Below are 16,290 nucleotides of genomic sequence, written 5' to 3'. Positions count from 1 at the left end.
GGATGCAGTTGTAAACACAAGTTCCAACAAGGTGGGACCTAGTAAGCAGGAAGGCGAAGTAAATAAAACAAAAGACAATTAAGCCGTTTGGGTGATGGGGAGGCAGGCACTTTGGAGAATCAGAAGGGCAAACTCCAAGGTAAAGGTTTTATGGGGAAGTGAGGAGTTCTGTGTGCTGGACTTTAGGAGTGGCAAGCGTGGGGTGGGGTGGGGAAGAGTCACCGCACCAGTCTCCAGCATTAGGTAGTGAGGGAAGGGACAAGGGACCCCGGCAAGGCCTGTTCATCCTAGCGAAAAACTGGAGGCAAAGTGCTTGGGCGTCTCTAGGCAACCGATAAACCCTCCTTTCCCAGAGTCAATTCTTTTGTAATTGGCTTACAAATCCACCAATGGGCGCACTGGAGGAGTTTCCCGCCACCTCTGGCGCCCGCTTTTAAACAGCCTTACATTTGCAACTGCAGGCGGACTTCTCAACCAAGCTTGAGCGAGGCGGGGACTTTCGCCTCCAAGTCCCTCCCCGCCCCAACATGGTCCCGCCCACCAGGAAAACCTCTAGTGGACGATTGAAGGAGGCAGGTGCTCCTCAGTAACTTCAGGGCTCCGAGTTAGGTTGTGACTAGGAAGGAGCTAGCCGATAGATCCCGGGTAAGGGGCTTTGCTGGAACTTGGACATCGGCCGGGGCTAGGGTTTCCCCGCGGTGGCAGCGTCTGCGGCCTCCGGTGAGTTTTGCTTCGCCACGGGGCTTGGGGGTGGGGTTAGAGGGGGTGCAGGGTTCTCTGGGTTGTGGCGAGGCTTCCGGGAGGACTGACCCGCCCCCTCCCCAAATCCCGCGGTGGTGGGTTGCTCGCGGGTTGCGAGGCTCAGCCTTTGACTTTGAAGTGTCATTCTGCTGAGCAGTGACGTCTCGGAGGCCCTCTTCTCATCTTGTAGGCTCCTGGGGTGACCCTCAGACGCTACCCTGGGGATCCCCTCCGTGGTCACCCTGGCGCCGCGCCTGGCTCACAGTGGGTGTTTTGTACACGTGTGTTGACCGAGTGCATGTGACGCTGGCAGCCAAAACCAGCAATCCTCGGCATCCCAGGCTCTGTGCAGCTTCGGTGTCGCGGTACCTACTTGTTGGGCCGTAGCTGACGCCAAACGGAGTTCCTGGGTAAGACCATTGATTGATCTAGCCTTTCGTTCAGCCCGTGGTTGCCTGCTCGCTGCACCCTCTGAGATCTCTGAATTGACTTGTCCAAGCTGCTGTCATTAGCACTGATCACAGATTATTGTCATCATTTGTATGTATGGTTATTTTCTTTCCTTCCACCAAGTCCTGTTAAACTTTGTCATCTTGAACAGTGCTAGGTAAATAATTGTTGAAAGAAGGAATAGGCTTCCTAAACCTGGTAATGCAAGTCTCAAACAGGCTGGTGAGGCTGGTGGCTGTTTCCATTCTAGGAGAGAAGCTAGCATGTAAGCAAATAAGTAGAATTTACTAACTCTCAGAGCTCTTACAAATCCTTTTTGTGGCACTTAACCTTTTGTATCTTATGGTCATGAACTCCAGTGTGATTTAAACTGAATTTCGTCATATCCTTCACAATGTGTGACAATTTACATTCACTCCCCAGATATGTGAATGCATTCAAATAATTGCCTTGGAATCTTATGGCTGGAATTGAAGCCATAAGAAACGCATAAGAAAAACAGACCAAAAGTGCAAAAGAGGGACTAATTTCAGGGGGAACTGGATAGGAAGAGCATCTTGAAGAATGTGGCATTTTTATCTCAGCAGCGGTGGTGTTATTTGAAAGTTTCCCACCGGCCGAACCTTCACCTTTTCTCAGATGTGCTGAATACCCTTTGTTTCTTGAACCTCTTCTGTAGCAGGATGACTCTTATTCATCAGTAATAATATGATAATAACAACTAAAATGTATTGATTGCAATCTGTATGTATTATCTTGTGAATCCTCATAACCAATCTTTGAGGTGGGTACCATTTTTATCCTCATTTTACTAATGAAGAAACGAAAACAGTTTGCTCTAAACAGTTTGCATGGCTGATAAATAAAAGCCAGAATTAAGCCCAGGTTGTCTGAGTGAGTTCTGTTAGTCTTAACCACTTTCAGCAGTATTGTGTCCTTGAAAATCTATCTCTAATCAAGTCTTTTTCTTTCTGTGAAACTTCTCTCAGCGGTCTTTTCTTCTTAGGCAAAGTTAATATTTGCTTTGGTACTTTATTATAGAATTTACTACAATGTATCACTGTAACTATTAATTTATATCATTGTTATCATTGTTTCCCTGAGGGACTGTTACCTCCCCATGGCTAGTACCATGTCTTAGATATATGTAGGAAACAACCTGACACACAGTAGGTGCTCAGTAATTTATTGAAACAATGAATCAATATAGGGCAACATGAATGTATTACATTCATTCAACAAATATTCGTGCCTACCATGTCCAAAGGGTGGGGTAGATACATTTAATTTCTGCCTTTAGAGTGCTTGTAGGCTGTCAGATGAGGCAAAAACAATATTACTTTTGCTTTTTAATGTTTTGTCCAACTAAACACCCACTGGTCTTCCTTCTCATGGCAGGGAGGGCCATGAGACAGCATAACCAGGGACAACGAAGTGACTGCTGAGCCTGAGTCCTTCCTACCTGAGTGTCACAAAAGGAAAGAATATAACTCTAACTCTCAACTTTAACTCTAAGTCTTGTTAATAGATTCAGAAAAGTTATCTACCTGGGAAAAATTATTAACTAGCTTACTATTAAAAAAAGCATACTGTACACTTATTTTGCATCATGATTTTTTAAAAAATTCAATAAATATAGAAATATTTGCTTTTTATCAGTGGCATAGTACTATCAAATTTATTCAAAAGTATGTTACTAGGGCAAATGTTCTTTTCCAGTATATTAATAATAATTTTCAAGATGATTTTCTTTTAAAAAAATTTTAAAGATTTTGTTATATTTTTTAGAGAAAGGGGAAGGGAGGGAGAAAGAGAAGGAGAGAAACATCAGTTGGTTGTCTCTTGCACGCCCCTAGCTGGGGACCTGGCCTGCAACCCAGGCATGTGCCCTGACTGGGAATTAAACTAGTGACCTTTCAGTTCTCATGCTGTCACTCAGTCCACTGAGCCAGAGCATCCAGGGCTCAAGATGATTTTCACAGTTGACACTTTCACCAACAATTCATGAGGATGTCTGTTTCCTACAAAGGAGCCATCATAGATGTTACCAAATTTTTTTTTGTTTTCAATTTATATGAAAATCATATTTCATTGTATAAATGACTTTGAATTCTTCTTGACTATAAGCATCTTGTCAATTGTGCATTTATGTTTCTTTTTAAAATATCTTTTTTAAAAGATTTTATTTATTTTAGGAAAGAGAGAAAGGGAAGGAGAAAGAGAGGGAGAGAAACAGCAATGTGTGGTTGCCTCTTGTACACCCCTTACTGGGGACCTGGCCTGCAACCGAGCCATGTGCGCTGACTGGGAATCAAATCAGTGACCCTTTGGTTCCCAGGCCCATGCTTAATCCACTGAGCCACACTAGCCAGGGGCACGTTTCTTTTTTTCTTTTTTTTAAATGAAATTGTCAGTTGTGTATTTTTAAATTTTTTATCTTCTTTGTGAGAACTGTATATTGGGTCTTTATCATATATTTTGCAAATATTTTTCTCATTATTATTGTTAATCTTTTGACTTTGTTAGTGATGTATTTTTTCATACATAATTTTAACTTATTAATAATGATATCTTTTGCCATATACAAAATTTTTTGTGATTAAGTTTCTATCAAGTTTTTCCTTTATGGCTTCTGGGTTTACTGTCTTGCTATTTTTTTTTTTTCTAAAGTGATTTCTTATTGTTCCGAATATTAAAGTCTCTGATAGTAGTGGCCATTAGTACTGATTAATGAGTTGAAGAAACACATTAGCTTTTACTTTAAATTGTAATTAAAATAGTCATTATCTTCTTAGTCTTTTCCCCTAACTGCAGTGTGTTTATCAAATTCACCTTTATGCCTAAAATAGTTCCCTAAAGTCTCTGGTAGTTTGCACTTTTCAGAAGGAAAACTTGTTCCTGTCTTTTCTTCCCCAATGGAGAGAGGTTTTGGCCTTTCCAGATATTTTTCAGATTTCTTCTTTAATGACATGGTATGAATTTAAAATGTCATTCAAAAAAAGATACGCTTTGGTCTTTTACATTCTCTTCACTTAAAAATAAAAATACCTTGTAGAATTCATTATTCTCTATCTGAGAAAACATGGGCTCTTGTAAACCTTAATACTCTTTTTCAACATTTAACAGATTAGTGGAAGGTTAGTGAGAAATTAAAAAAAACCTTCCTTTCTTTTACCTAATAAAGGAGAAATTAACCCAAATTTCATCTTCTGGCTTTAATTATAAAATGCAGGAAGATGTGGAGAGTACTATAAGAGTGAAAAGCATGAAAGATTATTTAGGCCTGGAGACTTTAGGGATGTCTTTAAGGTCTAGCTTACTCTCATTTCTTTTAAGGAGCCAGGATTTAAGTGGACTAGTATTTTCATTATCTATAGATTCTGTAGACGTGATGTTCAGTTGCAGTAGTGGAAACACGGAACAGGAGCTGTGTGTTTCACACCCCCCCCCCCCCCCCCCCATTCGGCTACATTTTAGACTCTTGACCATATTCAGATCTCCTCATGCAGGTATGGGTTTGCAGGGGGTCACCCAGCTGCAGGGTGCAGACAAGGTTTAGGTTCCCCAAACCTAATGTATTTCCCTCTCAGTGAAAGCGTGCTCATCTTCCTTCCTCCTTATAGCTCTGGCACAGGAAGAGCTAGGAGCATGTCTGGTGTGAGAAGCAGAGGCTGGCTGGAAGGGTTCACAGTGGATGTGAGTTTAGATGGTAGAGTTGAAAGGGATGGGCAGGTGCAGGGATCGGAGAGGGAGGGGTAGAAAAGGTGGACCGCAAATTGGAGTCTGGCCAAGGCACATAATTCAGTCCTGGAAAAACAAACTCGACATATGGGGATTTTAGCATTGAGAGTAGTATTTATGTAAATCTGTAACACCATATTTCACCTACTCTAAGTGCACATTTTCTTTTCACATTTTTAACATCTACAAAGTCAGGTTGCGTTTTAAAGTTAATGGTGCGTCATGATTTAATTGGCCACATCTCTTTTTTGGGGGTACAAATGGAAGTGTCATACAAGCAGGGGTACCTTGGATCTGAGGAAGTGGAATATCTTTTTCTATAGAGCTACTTACTGGCTTGTAGAAAAGTTTGTGGTCACAGTTCTCAACTGTTAACACAAGGGAGTTGAGTTCTTCATGGCGAAATGCTTTTGGATGGCTGGGCCTGTATTCCTTATTTCACTTCCAGTTTAATGACATTTTCCAGCCTGAAAAGTGTAGCGAAGCTGTGGCTCGTGCTCACATCACAGTGTGTGCCCCTGGCACGCAGGAGCAGGGCTGAGTGGGGGGCAGCCACAGGGAAATTGACGACACCTGTTTCCGATTTTGTCAGGATTGTTCGGAGCTTTGAAATTCTCAGTAGTAGTTTCTGTGTCGTGTCAGGATCCCTAAGTGTAATTCAAATCATCAGCAGCCTTTTGACGGTAAGTGCTTGAAAACCCATTTCCTGCTGCTGCTTCTGCCACAGCAGTTACCCTTCTCCAGGGAGCCGCTTGCTGTTGCTTTTGGAATTGGAACCTCGCAGTGGTACCACTTCATAGTCCTCGCTTCTGTTTTTCTGGAGTGTTTTTTCCCTCTGGAACCTGATTTTATCAAATTTAAGAGCAGGACATTTACCGCTTTTGTTTTCATTGCGTGCTACACGCAGGCTGCCGGACTGTACGTGGTATTGGGTGGCAGTCGTGCACTCGGGCTTAGTGGCTCACCTGTTGTAACACGTGAGGCTTGGGTTTGTGACAGTCAAAGGTGGAAGCCAGTTGTGGAGGATGCTACCTGTGCCCTATCGAACATATAAAATTGGAAACTTTGAGTATATTTTTAAAATTTTTATGTTTTGGCACATTTCTAGTTTATTATTTTTTCTCTGGACAAAAGTTCTACTGTTTTGAGTTATATTTTCCAGAACACTGGGAAGGTCTAGTCATCAGTTTACTGGTTTTTGCATGTCTTTCTATGAATTGCTGTCATATAGCTATTTTCTGGGAACCACAATTAATTTGTAAGAACCCACTTTGTGTCTGGAGTACTAACCGTTTGTCGTCCATGAGTTGCATATGTCTTCTCCCTGGCTGCTGTTGTCTCTGTGTGTGGCATCCCTTGTACAGAGAGATTGGCTGGTGAGATTTGGGGGTATATTGCGAAACAACGTCTTTCTCGTTCTGCAGGAGGACCATGTCACTAGACTTTGGCAGTGTGGCACTGCAGACTCAAAACGAAGATGAAGAATACGACAAGGAAGATTATGAAAGGGAGAAAGAGGTAAGTTGCTCAGAAAGAAGACTATAAACCCAACCTTAAACAGTTTTATTTCTTGGTCAAAATTATGTCTTCTTTTGTCATTTTGAAGGAATTTATAATTTTTTTAATTCCTGAAATCTAACCGGTATGTGCAATTCTAAAAGGTAGATGAGCAGAATGCTTCCTTTTTGGAAACAAGAATAAATCACAACCTTAAAGGATGCCCCTAGATAAGTGGTTAGATTCTTTATGGTATTTCTTTTTTTTTTTCAGGTTTTAAAACTTTTTATTTGCACATTTAAAAAATTATACATTCCAGTAATTAAAATCATTTTAACAAAAAAAATGGCACTCTGATTAAACTGAATTTTACAACCTGCAGGACACTTTGGACCAGCTTGGTTTTTACTCGAGGTTTCACTCTCTCCCACCCAGCCTCTTCCTTCACCAACAAGCAAATTCTGTTCCTTCCCTGCCAGCCAGAGAGGCAGATAGGAGTGGCAGGTGCGGCCTTCACTGTCAGTTTTGATGTGAAAAGGGGCAGCACAGTCATTCAAACTGATCCATCCTTTTTGCAGCTTACAAAGTTAAGCAGCTAAAAGAAGTAAAATAAGAAGGCAATGCTTGTGGAATGAATGTACAGTGCAGATTGGCGGTGTGGGCCTCATTATGGTTCGCCTGCTTGCTTCTCCTGTTCAGTCGTTTCTTTGGAAGGCAGCGGATTTTTCTCTTGTGCTTCTGTCTTCTTCTTCAATTTTGACAACGAATTTCTCAATCTTGGCCACATCGGGTTTATCAGACATGGTTAAGGAAGACATGAGGAAGCCAAGGGAGGCGCACAAATGAGAGGAGTCCGATCTGCTTGGTGACTGCCACAGAATCTCTCTACGGTATTTCATTTAGGAGGTAATGGCTGGCCTTGGAGGCAGATGCCTAGATTCTAGTTGCTTGGAACATTGTCTAGGCCAAGTGTGGCAAGGTTCTTTGCTTCAGGCAGCTTACATCTTAGTGGAGGCAGACTATAAATAAGTAAACGAATGAATGAAGTCACTTGAGGGAGTGATAACTTAGCACTGAATAATGATAGGGGAACAAAATAGGGTTATGTCAAAGCAACTGGTAGGGAACTGGTGAGGGAAGGGCTCTTGAAGGAGGTAATGTTTGAGCTGAAACTTGACTCCTGAGAAGGAGGAGGAGCCTTGTAGAAGCCTGAGGAAGAATGTTCTAGACCAACAAGTATAAAGCCCGGAAGTCGGGAAGAGACCCTGTAGGTCTGCAGAACAGTCGGAGACTGTGGTATTTGGGACTGTGTGAGAAGGGCCGAGCAGTGGAGATAGAGCAAAGTGAGCTGGGCCAGATCTTGGTCACGGCAGGATGTTCTTAGTGTGTTCTAGGAGCAGGGGAAGCCAGTGGAGAGTCTTTTTTAAATCTGCACCCGAGGATATGATTATTGATTAGAGAGAGAGAGAGAGAGAATGAAAGAGACAGACATTGATGTGAGAGAAACGTAGATCGGTTGCAACATCGATCAGTTGCCTCCCTTAACATTTCCTGACTGGGGATTGAACCCACAACTTAGGTGTGTGCCCTTACCAGGGATGGAACCTGCAGCCTTTTGGTGTACAGGACAGGTCAACGCTCCAACCAATGGAGCCACACTGTCCAGGGCTAACATAATCCTTTTTAATAGTTCTGGTAGACCATTAGTGTTAACAGAAAGCCAGGAATAAAGAGTAAGTTGCCCATGTGGCTGGAAGTAGAGTTAGGGCAGAGATAGAAAACTGGCAGCTCAGTGGATTTTATCCATAGACATGTATTATTTGGTTGCATAATGTATTTAAAATACAGAATCTATATTTAAAGATAGGAAAATTTCTTAGAACAATTCAGAGTTTCTGGCTTGTCTTCAGATGTTCTAAGCCCTGGCCACATGTGGCCTGTGTCTGCACAATGCAGCAGGAGAGCCGGAGTGAAACAGCGGCAACCCCCCCCCCCCCCCCCCCCCCCCCCCGCCCTCCCAGCTGTCTGCAGTCCCTACGTCTCACACAGACATGGGCTTTGCTTTTAGATGTGCCAGCTTTGTTCTCGTAAACTCTCTGCCAGGTCTCTGAGGGCTTTGGAGTTCATCACCCCGGTCAGGGTTTTTGGATTTTGACAGGGCCCTTCACAACCATTGTGTGGCAAGGATGGGGACGAGGACTTTCTGTTACTTTGTCAACTCATAGCATGAGGTTTTCATGATCTTGATGGCTTTGGATAGCTGGCCGGAATTTAGCTACTGGGATTCTCTAGGAGGATCAGTTTAAGTAATTACTATAGTAGACTTTAAGGAAGGAGAAAAAATAGGTGATTTTTTTCATTGGAAAAGATATTAGAGAGATGGGAAGGGTATTAGAGAGAACTTACTGCCAAGTATGATGTGTGGTGAAAGGTTTAAAGGGGTATTAGTTAAGGAAGGAACTTATTCTAGATAATATAGGAAATAGCCACTGGGATCATGTCTTGATAGATAATACACAGGGGTAGAGATTTTCCAGAGGGAAGGAGTGCTGAGGAGGTGACGCGCCTGGGAACAAGTGTTTCCAGCAGAGTGGGAGAGGAGAGCGTGTAGATGCCCTGACTCTATCCTGCTGGTCGTGATTCACGTTAATAAAAAGAGTTTCATGCGAATAAAAAGTAGTTTTACTTTTTTGTTCATTACTGCAAGGGATGAAGTAAGATCAGGGTTTAGGGAATTTTAGATTTTCAGCGACATTCAGAATTATTCCTAGAAGTCCAGCTGTGTATGTATTTTGTCACTGTAGGTTAAAACCATGAAGTGGCTGATCAAACCTGAGTTTGTTTGCACATCCAAAAGCCTTTTCAAACCTCCTCACTCCCTGGCCCTACAATAGACTAGTTACTTCATAGCCCTGAGAGGTTAGAGAAAAGAGTGTTCTCTCCTTGCCTGCCTGGTTGGTAGCTTTGCGATTGCCAGCTGGGTTGTGTTAGCAGTGGGTGAATGTGTGTGGTTTTCTTCATGTGGTGAATCACTTTGTATTGGGTTCACAGGTGTAGGAGGAATGCGGGTACCTGAGGCTGTGCTGTCTGGCTGGCCAAGCAGGCCCTGTCTGACTCAGAGCTTACCTTGCTGAGGCGTTTGAGATCCTCTCTTACAAATGGCAGAATAATCTTGATCTTGACCTTCTGGTATGAATGGTCAGTTGCTAATACAATATGCTTTACCGAGCGGAGTTTTAATTTTGGTGCTTTGGGGTCAGTTGGGATTTTATTTGCACTTTCCCATAAGTGAGTGAGTAAGCCAAGAGTCAAATTCCGACTTCCGTGCCATCCTAAGTAGCGGCTCTATGATCGTCATCTTGCCTTTCCCATTTCTATTCCCTCCATTGTTTTCATTAAAGAGCAAATGAAGAAAATGCATGTATTCTTCAGAAAAACAAAGGATTTAGCAAAGTGATTTTAATATTCAGAGATTTAACATATAGACCAGTAGAATCTCAATCCACAGCCCACCATGAATAGACCCATATATTTTTTTTTTAAAAGCTCCAAGAATTTTGCAGGAAAGTAAGGCACTGTCATCATTTCTAAATTGTTACAGTTCTAAATGATATCTTGGTACAAGTGTGGCTAATGTGGGCCAAGGCATCACAGAGAAGTGCATAACCCACAGTAAACAAACACAACAGATTGGGGTGCAGGGGAGTGGGGATATGGTATCATGTTTGTCAGTATTTGTATACCTTACCACTCACTGGAGTGCATCACTTTCTTGCTCTACTATCTGAGAACTACTGATATAATGATCTTTCTTGCTACTAAGTAGACCTCACCCAAAGTATTTTAGGGCAACTTTTACTTGTAAAGCTGGCTCAGAGAAGAATTGAAAAGTTCTTTTATTAGCTCATTCATAATGTGACAATGTGATTTTACAAAATACTTCTCACCTGAAGTCACTGTGCTTTGGGATGTCATTGTCAGATATTATAGAAATATAGTTGTTATTGTGGTAGGAGTGATTGTTATAAACTTTAAAGTTATTGGTAAAACCACAGCTTAAGGTAGATTGTCATTTGGGATCTCCAGCTGGCTGGAGTGTACAGGTACTTTCTGCAGTGTCACTGGAAGTAGCTCTGTGATTATCACTTGGTTCTAGATAATAAAATTATGTATGTATGTATGTATGTATGCATGTATTTTGGAGCTGCTGGTTTGGGGCAGAAGTACTTAGTGATCTGTGCTATCAAGGTAATACTTGCTGATGCTGATTCATTTAGCGATGCTATATTTGAAACCTGGAAAATAATCTTGAGTAGAAAAGTAGGTAGTTTAAGTAGCAGATGGCAGACAGAAACTTGCACTTGGCAATACCAATTTTGAGGTCCCTGGTGGTTTTTATGTTGGTGGTACTCTAATCAAATTATAAAGCTCCTCTGAGCTTAAAATTATGCATTTTAGACATAAGGTTTCCATTGCATAGCCTTTCTTTCAAGGGGTTTTTTTTACTGTCTTGTTTGATATAATTATGGAAACATTTTGATATTATGTCCCCACTAGAGGGAGTTGTAAAGCTAGTATTTGTTTATATTTTAGGGGTATATTATTTGACTTGTTTAATGGAAATTTCTTGTCATCATCCAAGAAAATCAAAGAAACAAATGGCTGAGTATTCATATTATATTTTTCTGATGTATTTCTTTAGCAGTTTCTTTATCTAGATCAGGCCTTTGAATGTTTCCCATAATATGTAGGTCTATTTCAGGGCCTGTCACAATGGGAACAAAACATTGAACTCTGGCAGGCTGAAGATTGATTGTATCCAGACAGGTGGAAATAAGTACCTTCCAGCGATGACTACATGTCTTGTGGAAGAACATAGGTGTGGAAATGAAGAGATTCAGGCTCTGGTGTTGGCTCTGGGACGGTCACTCATTTTCCTTGGGCCCGCCCCTGACCTTCTCTGGGCCCGGGTTTGCTGACTGGTGGGAGAGGTGGGGCCTGGAGGAATCCCATCACCACTTCCAAGCCCAAAGTTCTGTTCTGTGTCATCTGCAGTGCAGCCGATATTGTCTGATTTTGCCATATTTCTTTTTCAGATATGTGGCAACCTAGACAAGGTCTTCCCCACTGACATTATAAAATTTAGTTTAACTAATGGAATGGATTTTTTCTTAATCCTTCCCAGAGTGTAATTCAGCAGCTAAAGTTCCAGCTGCCAAGTTATTTGGACCTTTGTCAGTCCCATACTGGGCCTTTTCGAAGATGTTTTAACTTGGCTTTTAGGTTAAAATGAAGATTCTGCTGAGGGCGTATCCGTGAAAGCATTATTTAATAATTCATATTTGAAAATACCAAATCTTCTCCGCATACTTGGGAGGTCACCTGCTCACAAGGCACACAACTGTTGGCGGGCCCTTTGCGGCTTCTCTCCTGTGGGAGACGCAACGCCCTGTACCGTTTGTAATGTGAGGAGTCTTGCTTTCGTGAATGTCAAGGATTAGTCTCTGAATACAGTCTGTTTAGTTAATTTAAGTTGAAAATCCTAACAGAAGGGTTCGTGTTCTCTGCTTTATGTTCCTCCTTCACATAGACTTTTTGGATGTTCTACATGGATTATTCTGAAGTATTTTGTTACTGAAGTTCTTTGAGTAAAATGTCCTTATTTTCCCTTCTTTTCAAGGAAGAATCGTGTAAGTAGTAAAGGGAGATGGTTTTATCAAATGGTTTAGAACGTACTTCAGTAGAAGCCTTAGCAATAGCAAATTATCTTTTTTCTAGGGAAGGTGTCTCTTCAGTTATTAAACTCAGTTGATACCCAATAACATCCCACTGAGAAGATTGCATTTGCAACCAAAAAGCAGTTTGATGAATTTGAAAGTAATGAGTGGAATTAAATCTTGTCATTTATATGGATTGTTATCTTTGCCTTTTGATGTATTTGATAGTTGTGTGGATCTTTACTTAGGAAATTGTATAATTTCTAAAGTTTTTAATTTGGTAACATGCGTAAGTTGATCTGGTAATTTTGTGTTTTATGCACAAGTTTCCATGACCAAAAGCAAAATCCTTTTGACAGTGAATATGAGGAGGGCACACTTAAAGTATTTATTTTCAAATTTTCTATTATAGTTGACATTCATTATTCATTAGGTTCAGGTGAACAACATAGTGATTAGACATTTATGTAACTTACAAAGTGATTCCCTGTAAGTCTTGTACCTGCCTGATACCATATGCAATTATTACGATATTATTGACTATATTCCTTATGCTGTACTTTACATCCCGTGACTGTTTTGTAAGTGACAATTTGTAATACTTAATCCCTTCACCTTTTCTACTCAGTCCCCAACCACCCAGCTTTGGCTTATTTCACTTAGCATAATACTCTATAGGGTCCATTCATGTTGTTTCAAATGGTAAGATTTCATTCTTTTCTTATGGTCAAATAATAGTCCATTGTATATATGTACTGCATCTTCTTTATCCAGTCATCTTTTGATTGGAGTATTTAATCCATTTACATAGGTATGTAGTGGGTTGATGAAAAAGTCTGTTTTTTTCCATACAATGATTCTAGTAGTGCTTAGTTGTCTTTAACTTCATTTGAAATAATTTTGTTAGATTGCATTGTCACAGCTGTCACATCAGTATGTATTTAAAAAACATCAAAATTGGTGAATTTTTCTATAGCTATTTTAATATTGAAGATGGAAGAAAATGCACAACATTTTAGGCATATTATGCTTTTATTATTTCAAGAAAGGTAAAAATGCAACTGAAATGCAAAAAGAAAGATTTGTGCGGTATATGGAGGTGGTGTGACTGATTGAATATGTCAAAAGTGGTTAGCAAAGTCTCATGCTGGAGATTACTCGCTGAGCAATGCTCCACAGTTGGGTAAGACAGTCGATAGTGATCAAATCGAGGCATTGAGAACAATCAATGTTCTACCATGTAGGAGATAGCCAACATACTCAAAATATCCAAATCAATATAAAGTTATTGGTGAAATGAAAGATGTCTTTTATTTTGTGGGAAAAAATACGAACTTTTTGGCCATCCCAATAGTTACTGCCATTTTATTAACTGTTTTCTGATTGTTTTTGTAGTTCTTTTTCCTTTCTTATTCTTTTGCCGTGTTCTTTTGTATGTTGATGATTTTCTGTTGTGTTGTGTTTGAATTCCTTCATCTTTATTTCTTGTATATCTCTTGTAGATTTTTGATTTGTGGGTACCATGTGCTTCATATATACCAAGCTATGTTTATAGCAGTCTATTTTAAGTTGATGGCTGTTTAAGTTCAAACACATTCTAAAATCACTACCATTTTAACACACCCTCTCCACATGTATGTTTTTGTCATTATTTTTTACTTCTTTTGTACATGTGTATGGATCCCAAAATTTACTGTTGTAATTACACACGATCTTCCTCCTTTTGCCTTTTAACCTTTCTACTAGCTTTACTGTTTGCTATTATGTGTTTGCCTTTGTTGATGAGAATTTTGATCCACTGCTTTTATTATGACTTAGTGAGAATTTTTTCTTTGTGTTTTTTCTTATTCGTATTATTTATTTATTTTTTTCTTAAGTCTCTCTCACAGTTCTTGTAATACCGGTTTGTTAGTGATGAACTCCTTCAGGTTTTTCTTGTTTGGGAAGCTTGTTATCTCTCCTTTGACTCTAAATGATTGCCGTGCTCAGTAGAGGAATCTTGCTTTAGGTCCTTGCTTTTCATCACTTTGAATATTTCAGGCCAATCTCTTTTGGCCTGCAGAGTTTCTGTTGAGAAATCAGTCTTGTGGGAGCTCCCTTGTAGGTAACTGCTTTTCTCTTGCTACTTTTAAGATTTTCTCATTGTCTCTAAACTTTGGCATTTTAACTATGCTGTGTCTTGGTGTGGGCCACTCCAGGTTCATATTGTCTGGGACTCTGCCTCCTGGACTTGTGTGCTTATTTCCTTTGCCAGGTTAGGGAAGTTTTCCGTTATTATTTCTTCAAATAGTTTTTTAATCCCTAGCTTTCTCTCTTTTCCTGGTACCCCCATGATGAGAATGTTGTTACACTTGATGTTTATTTTAGAGGTCTCTTAACTATCTTTATTTTTTTGGATGCTTCTTCTTTTTTTCTTTTTTTTTTTTTTTTGGCTGTTCTGATTGGGTCTTTCCTACTACTTAGTCTTCCAAATCGCTGATTCAGGCCTCTGCTTCATCTCATCTGATGTTGATTCCACCTAATGTTTTCTTCATTTCCGTTATTTTATTCTTCATTTCTGACTGGTTCTTTTGTTTCCTATCTCTTTGTTAAAGTTCTCACTGAGATCATCTGTTCTTTCTCTGAGTTCATTCAGCATCATTATAATCAGTGTTTTGAACTCTGCATCTGGTAGATTGCTTGTTTTCGTTTTGTTTAGTTCTTTTTTTCCCCCTTTTTCCTGTTCTTTAATTTGGGACATGTTTCTCTGTCTCATTTTGGCTGCCTCCCTGTGTGTGTTTGTGTGTATTAGGTAGAGCTGCTACATCTCCCAGTCTTGACAGAGTGGCCTAGGTGTCCTGTTGGGCCCAGTGGTGCCATCTCCCTGTTTGCTCAAGCCGGGTGCCCTAAGCCGGTGTTTTGATTGTGTGTGCCTTCCTTTGTACTTGGGCCTTGATTGCCATCGGCACATCAGTGGGTCTGATTGACTCTCAGGCTGACTGGCTTTGAGGCTGAGACTGTAGCAGACAAGCTGTTGTGGAGGGCTAATGCCACAGAGTGGGGTTTGCTTTAGCAGGGCTCTGGTGCCTGCTGAGGCTCCCTTTGGGTGTGCCATCTGTGGTGCTAATTGTGTGGGGCTCTGGTGTTGCCTGAAGCTGCCCACCAGGTGTGTTGGTTCTGGGACCTCTAGGGCGGGACTATCCTGCAGGCCAAGGTCAGGCACTGCCTGTGTCTGGCCCTGGCCACCTGGTAAAGAGGAGGGCACACCTTGAACCCAGGACATGGAAGCCTTGGGGGTGGGATTTTGTTCCTGAATTCCTCATTAGGAGGACTTATCTCATTTAGCTTCTCTCTGCTCTGAAAGTTATGGAAATCGAGGAATATGGCCCAGTTATGCCAAAGAACATGGAGGAGAAAGCTTTCAAAGGTGAACAAAATGATTTAAAATGTTAGCATGTATAAAAAATAACTTATAAGGCACTAAAGACTACAGGGATGATTTACTGGTTCATAATTTACTTATGGATCCAGAAACATTCAGAAGAACTTATTGCTTATACTCAATCTTTATAGATGCTGATTTTGTTAATACTTTTTCAGTGACACATTTGTGGTGTCACAAAGAAAGCTACAAGAGCTGCTTAATTGTTGTGTAGCTTTTTATGTCTTTGTGAGGGGGAAAATGTCCTGCTCAGACGTCCCTGTCAAAGCTCCCCTGAATTATAAGGCTATGTACTTGAACCTCACTGAAGATTTAGAAGAAAATATTCTTTCTGTACAGGAGTCCTTACTTGATGTAAGTATGAAAGATTTACTTTGTTATTTTCTTTTCCTGTATAATGTGTGGGGGTGGTCTTTTTTGTTAAAGCAGCGATACATAATTATAGACAAAGCAGTTTGGACTTTTTAAAAAGACCTCATAGATGATTTTTGTCTTCAGATATTTTGAGTGTTTGTAAAATCACTTTGCTATCTTTCACTTGGGGCACATGTCACATACTAATTTGTTGACATGTACTGTTTTTAGTGTTGTTTCTTCTGTGTTTCTTATTCTGTGTGCTTTTGGGTTCTGCTCTGATACTGCTAACTCTCAGAGTGATTTCTCAGTTACCCGGCATAAATCAAGGCCTGACTTGTTTATAGTAGTGTCAGATACATTTTGAGA

The 16,290-nt window shown here is 40.6% G+C and overlaps 1 protein-coding gene and 1 pseudogene across 3 annotated transcripts in view; one reads left to right on the top strand and one right to left on the bottom strand.

Moving 5' to 3' along the window:
• The first annotated feature begins 588 nt into the window (after positions 1–588).
• The window catches only part of CEP152 (centrosomal protein 152), a 90,442-nt gene continuing 74,740 nt past the window's right edge, over positions 589–16,290 (top strand). Inside the window, exons 1-2 of one of the 3 annotated variants that reach the window (XM_036033283.1) lie at positions 589–720; positions 6,357–6,450. In XM_036033283.1, the coding sequence (XP_035889176.1) occupies positions 6,364–6,450 (87 nt within the window). In that variant the 5' untranslated portion in view covers positions 589–720; positions 6,357–6,363. Of the gene's footprint in view, positions 721–867; positions 1,152–6,356; positions 6,451–16,290 lie in introns of those variants that run through there. The other 2 variants (XM_036033273.1, XM_028507513.2) reach the window with 2 other exon arrangements.
• LOC118502121 lies at positions 6,705–7,863 on the bottom strand (annotated as a pseudogene).

The sequence above is a fragment of the Phyllostomus discolor genome, chromosome 1 (assembly GCF_004126475.2).
Source record: "Phyllostomus discolor isolate MPI-MPIP mPhyDis1 chromosome 1, mPhyDis1.pri.v3, whole genome shotgun sequence".
Taxonomy (NCBI): domain Eukaryota; kingdom Metazoa; phylum Chordata; class Mammalia; order Chiroptera; family Phyllostomidae; genus Phyllostomus; species Phyllostomus discolor.
Note: the sequence above shows the minus strand (reverse complement) of the source record. Positions and strands in the feature narration are given on the sequence as shown.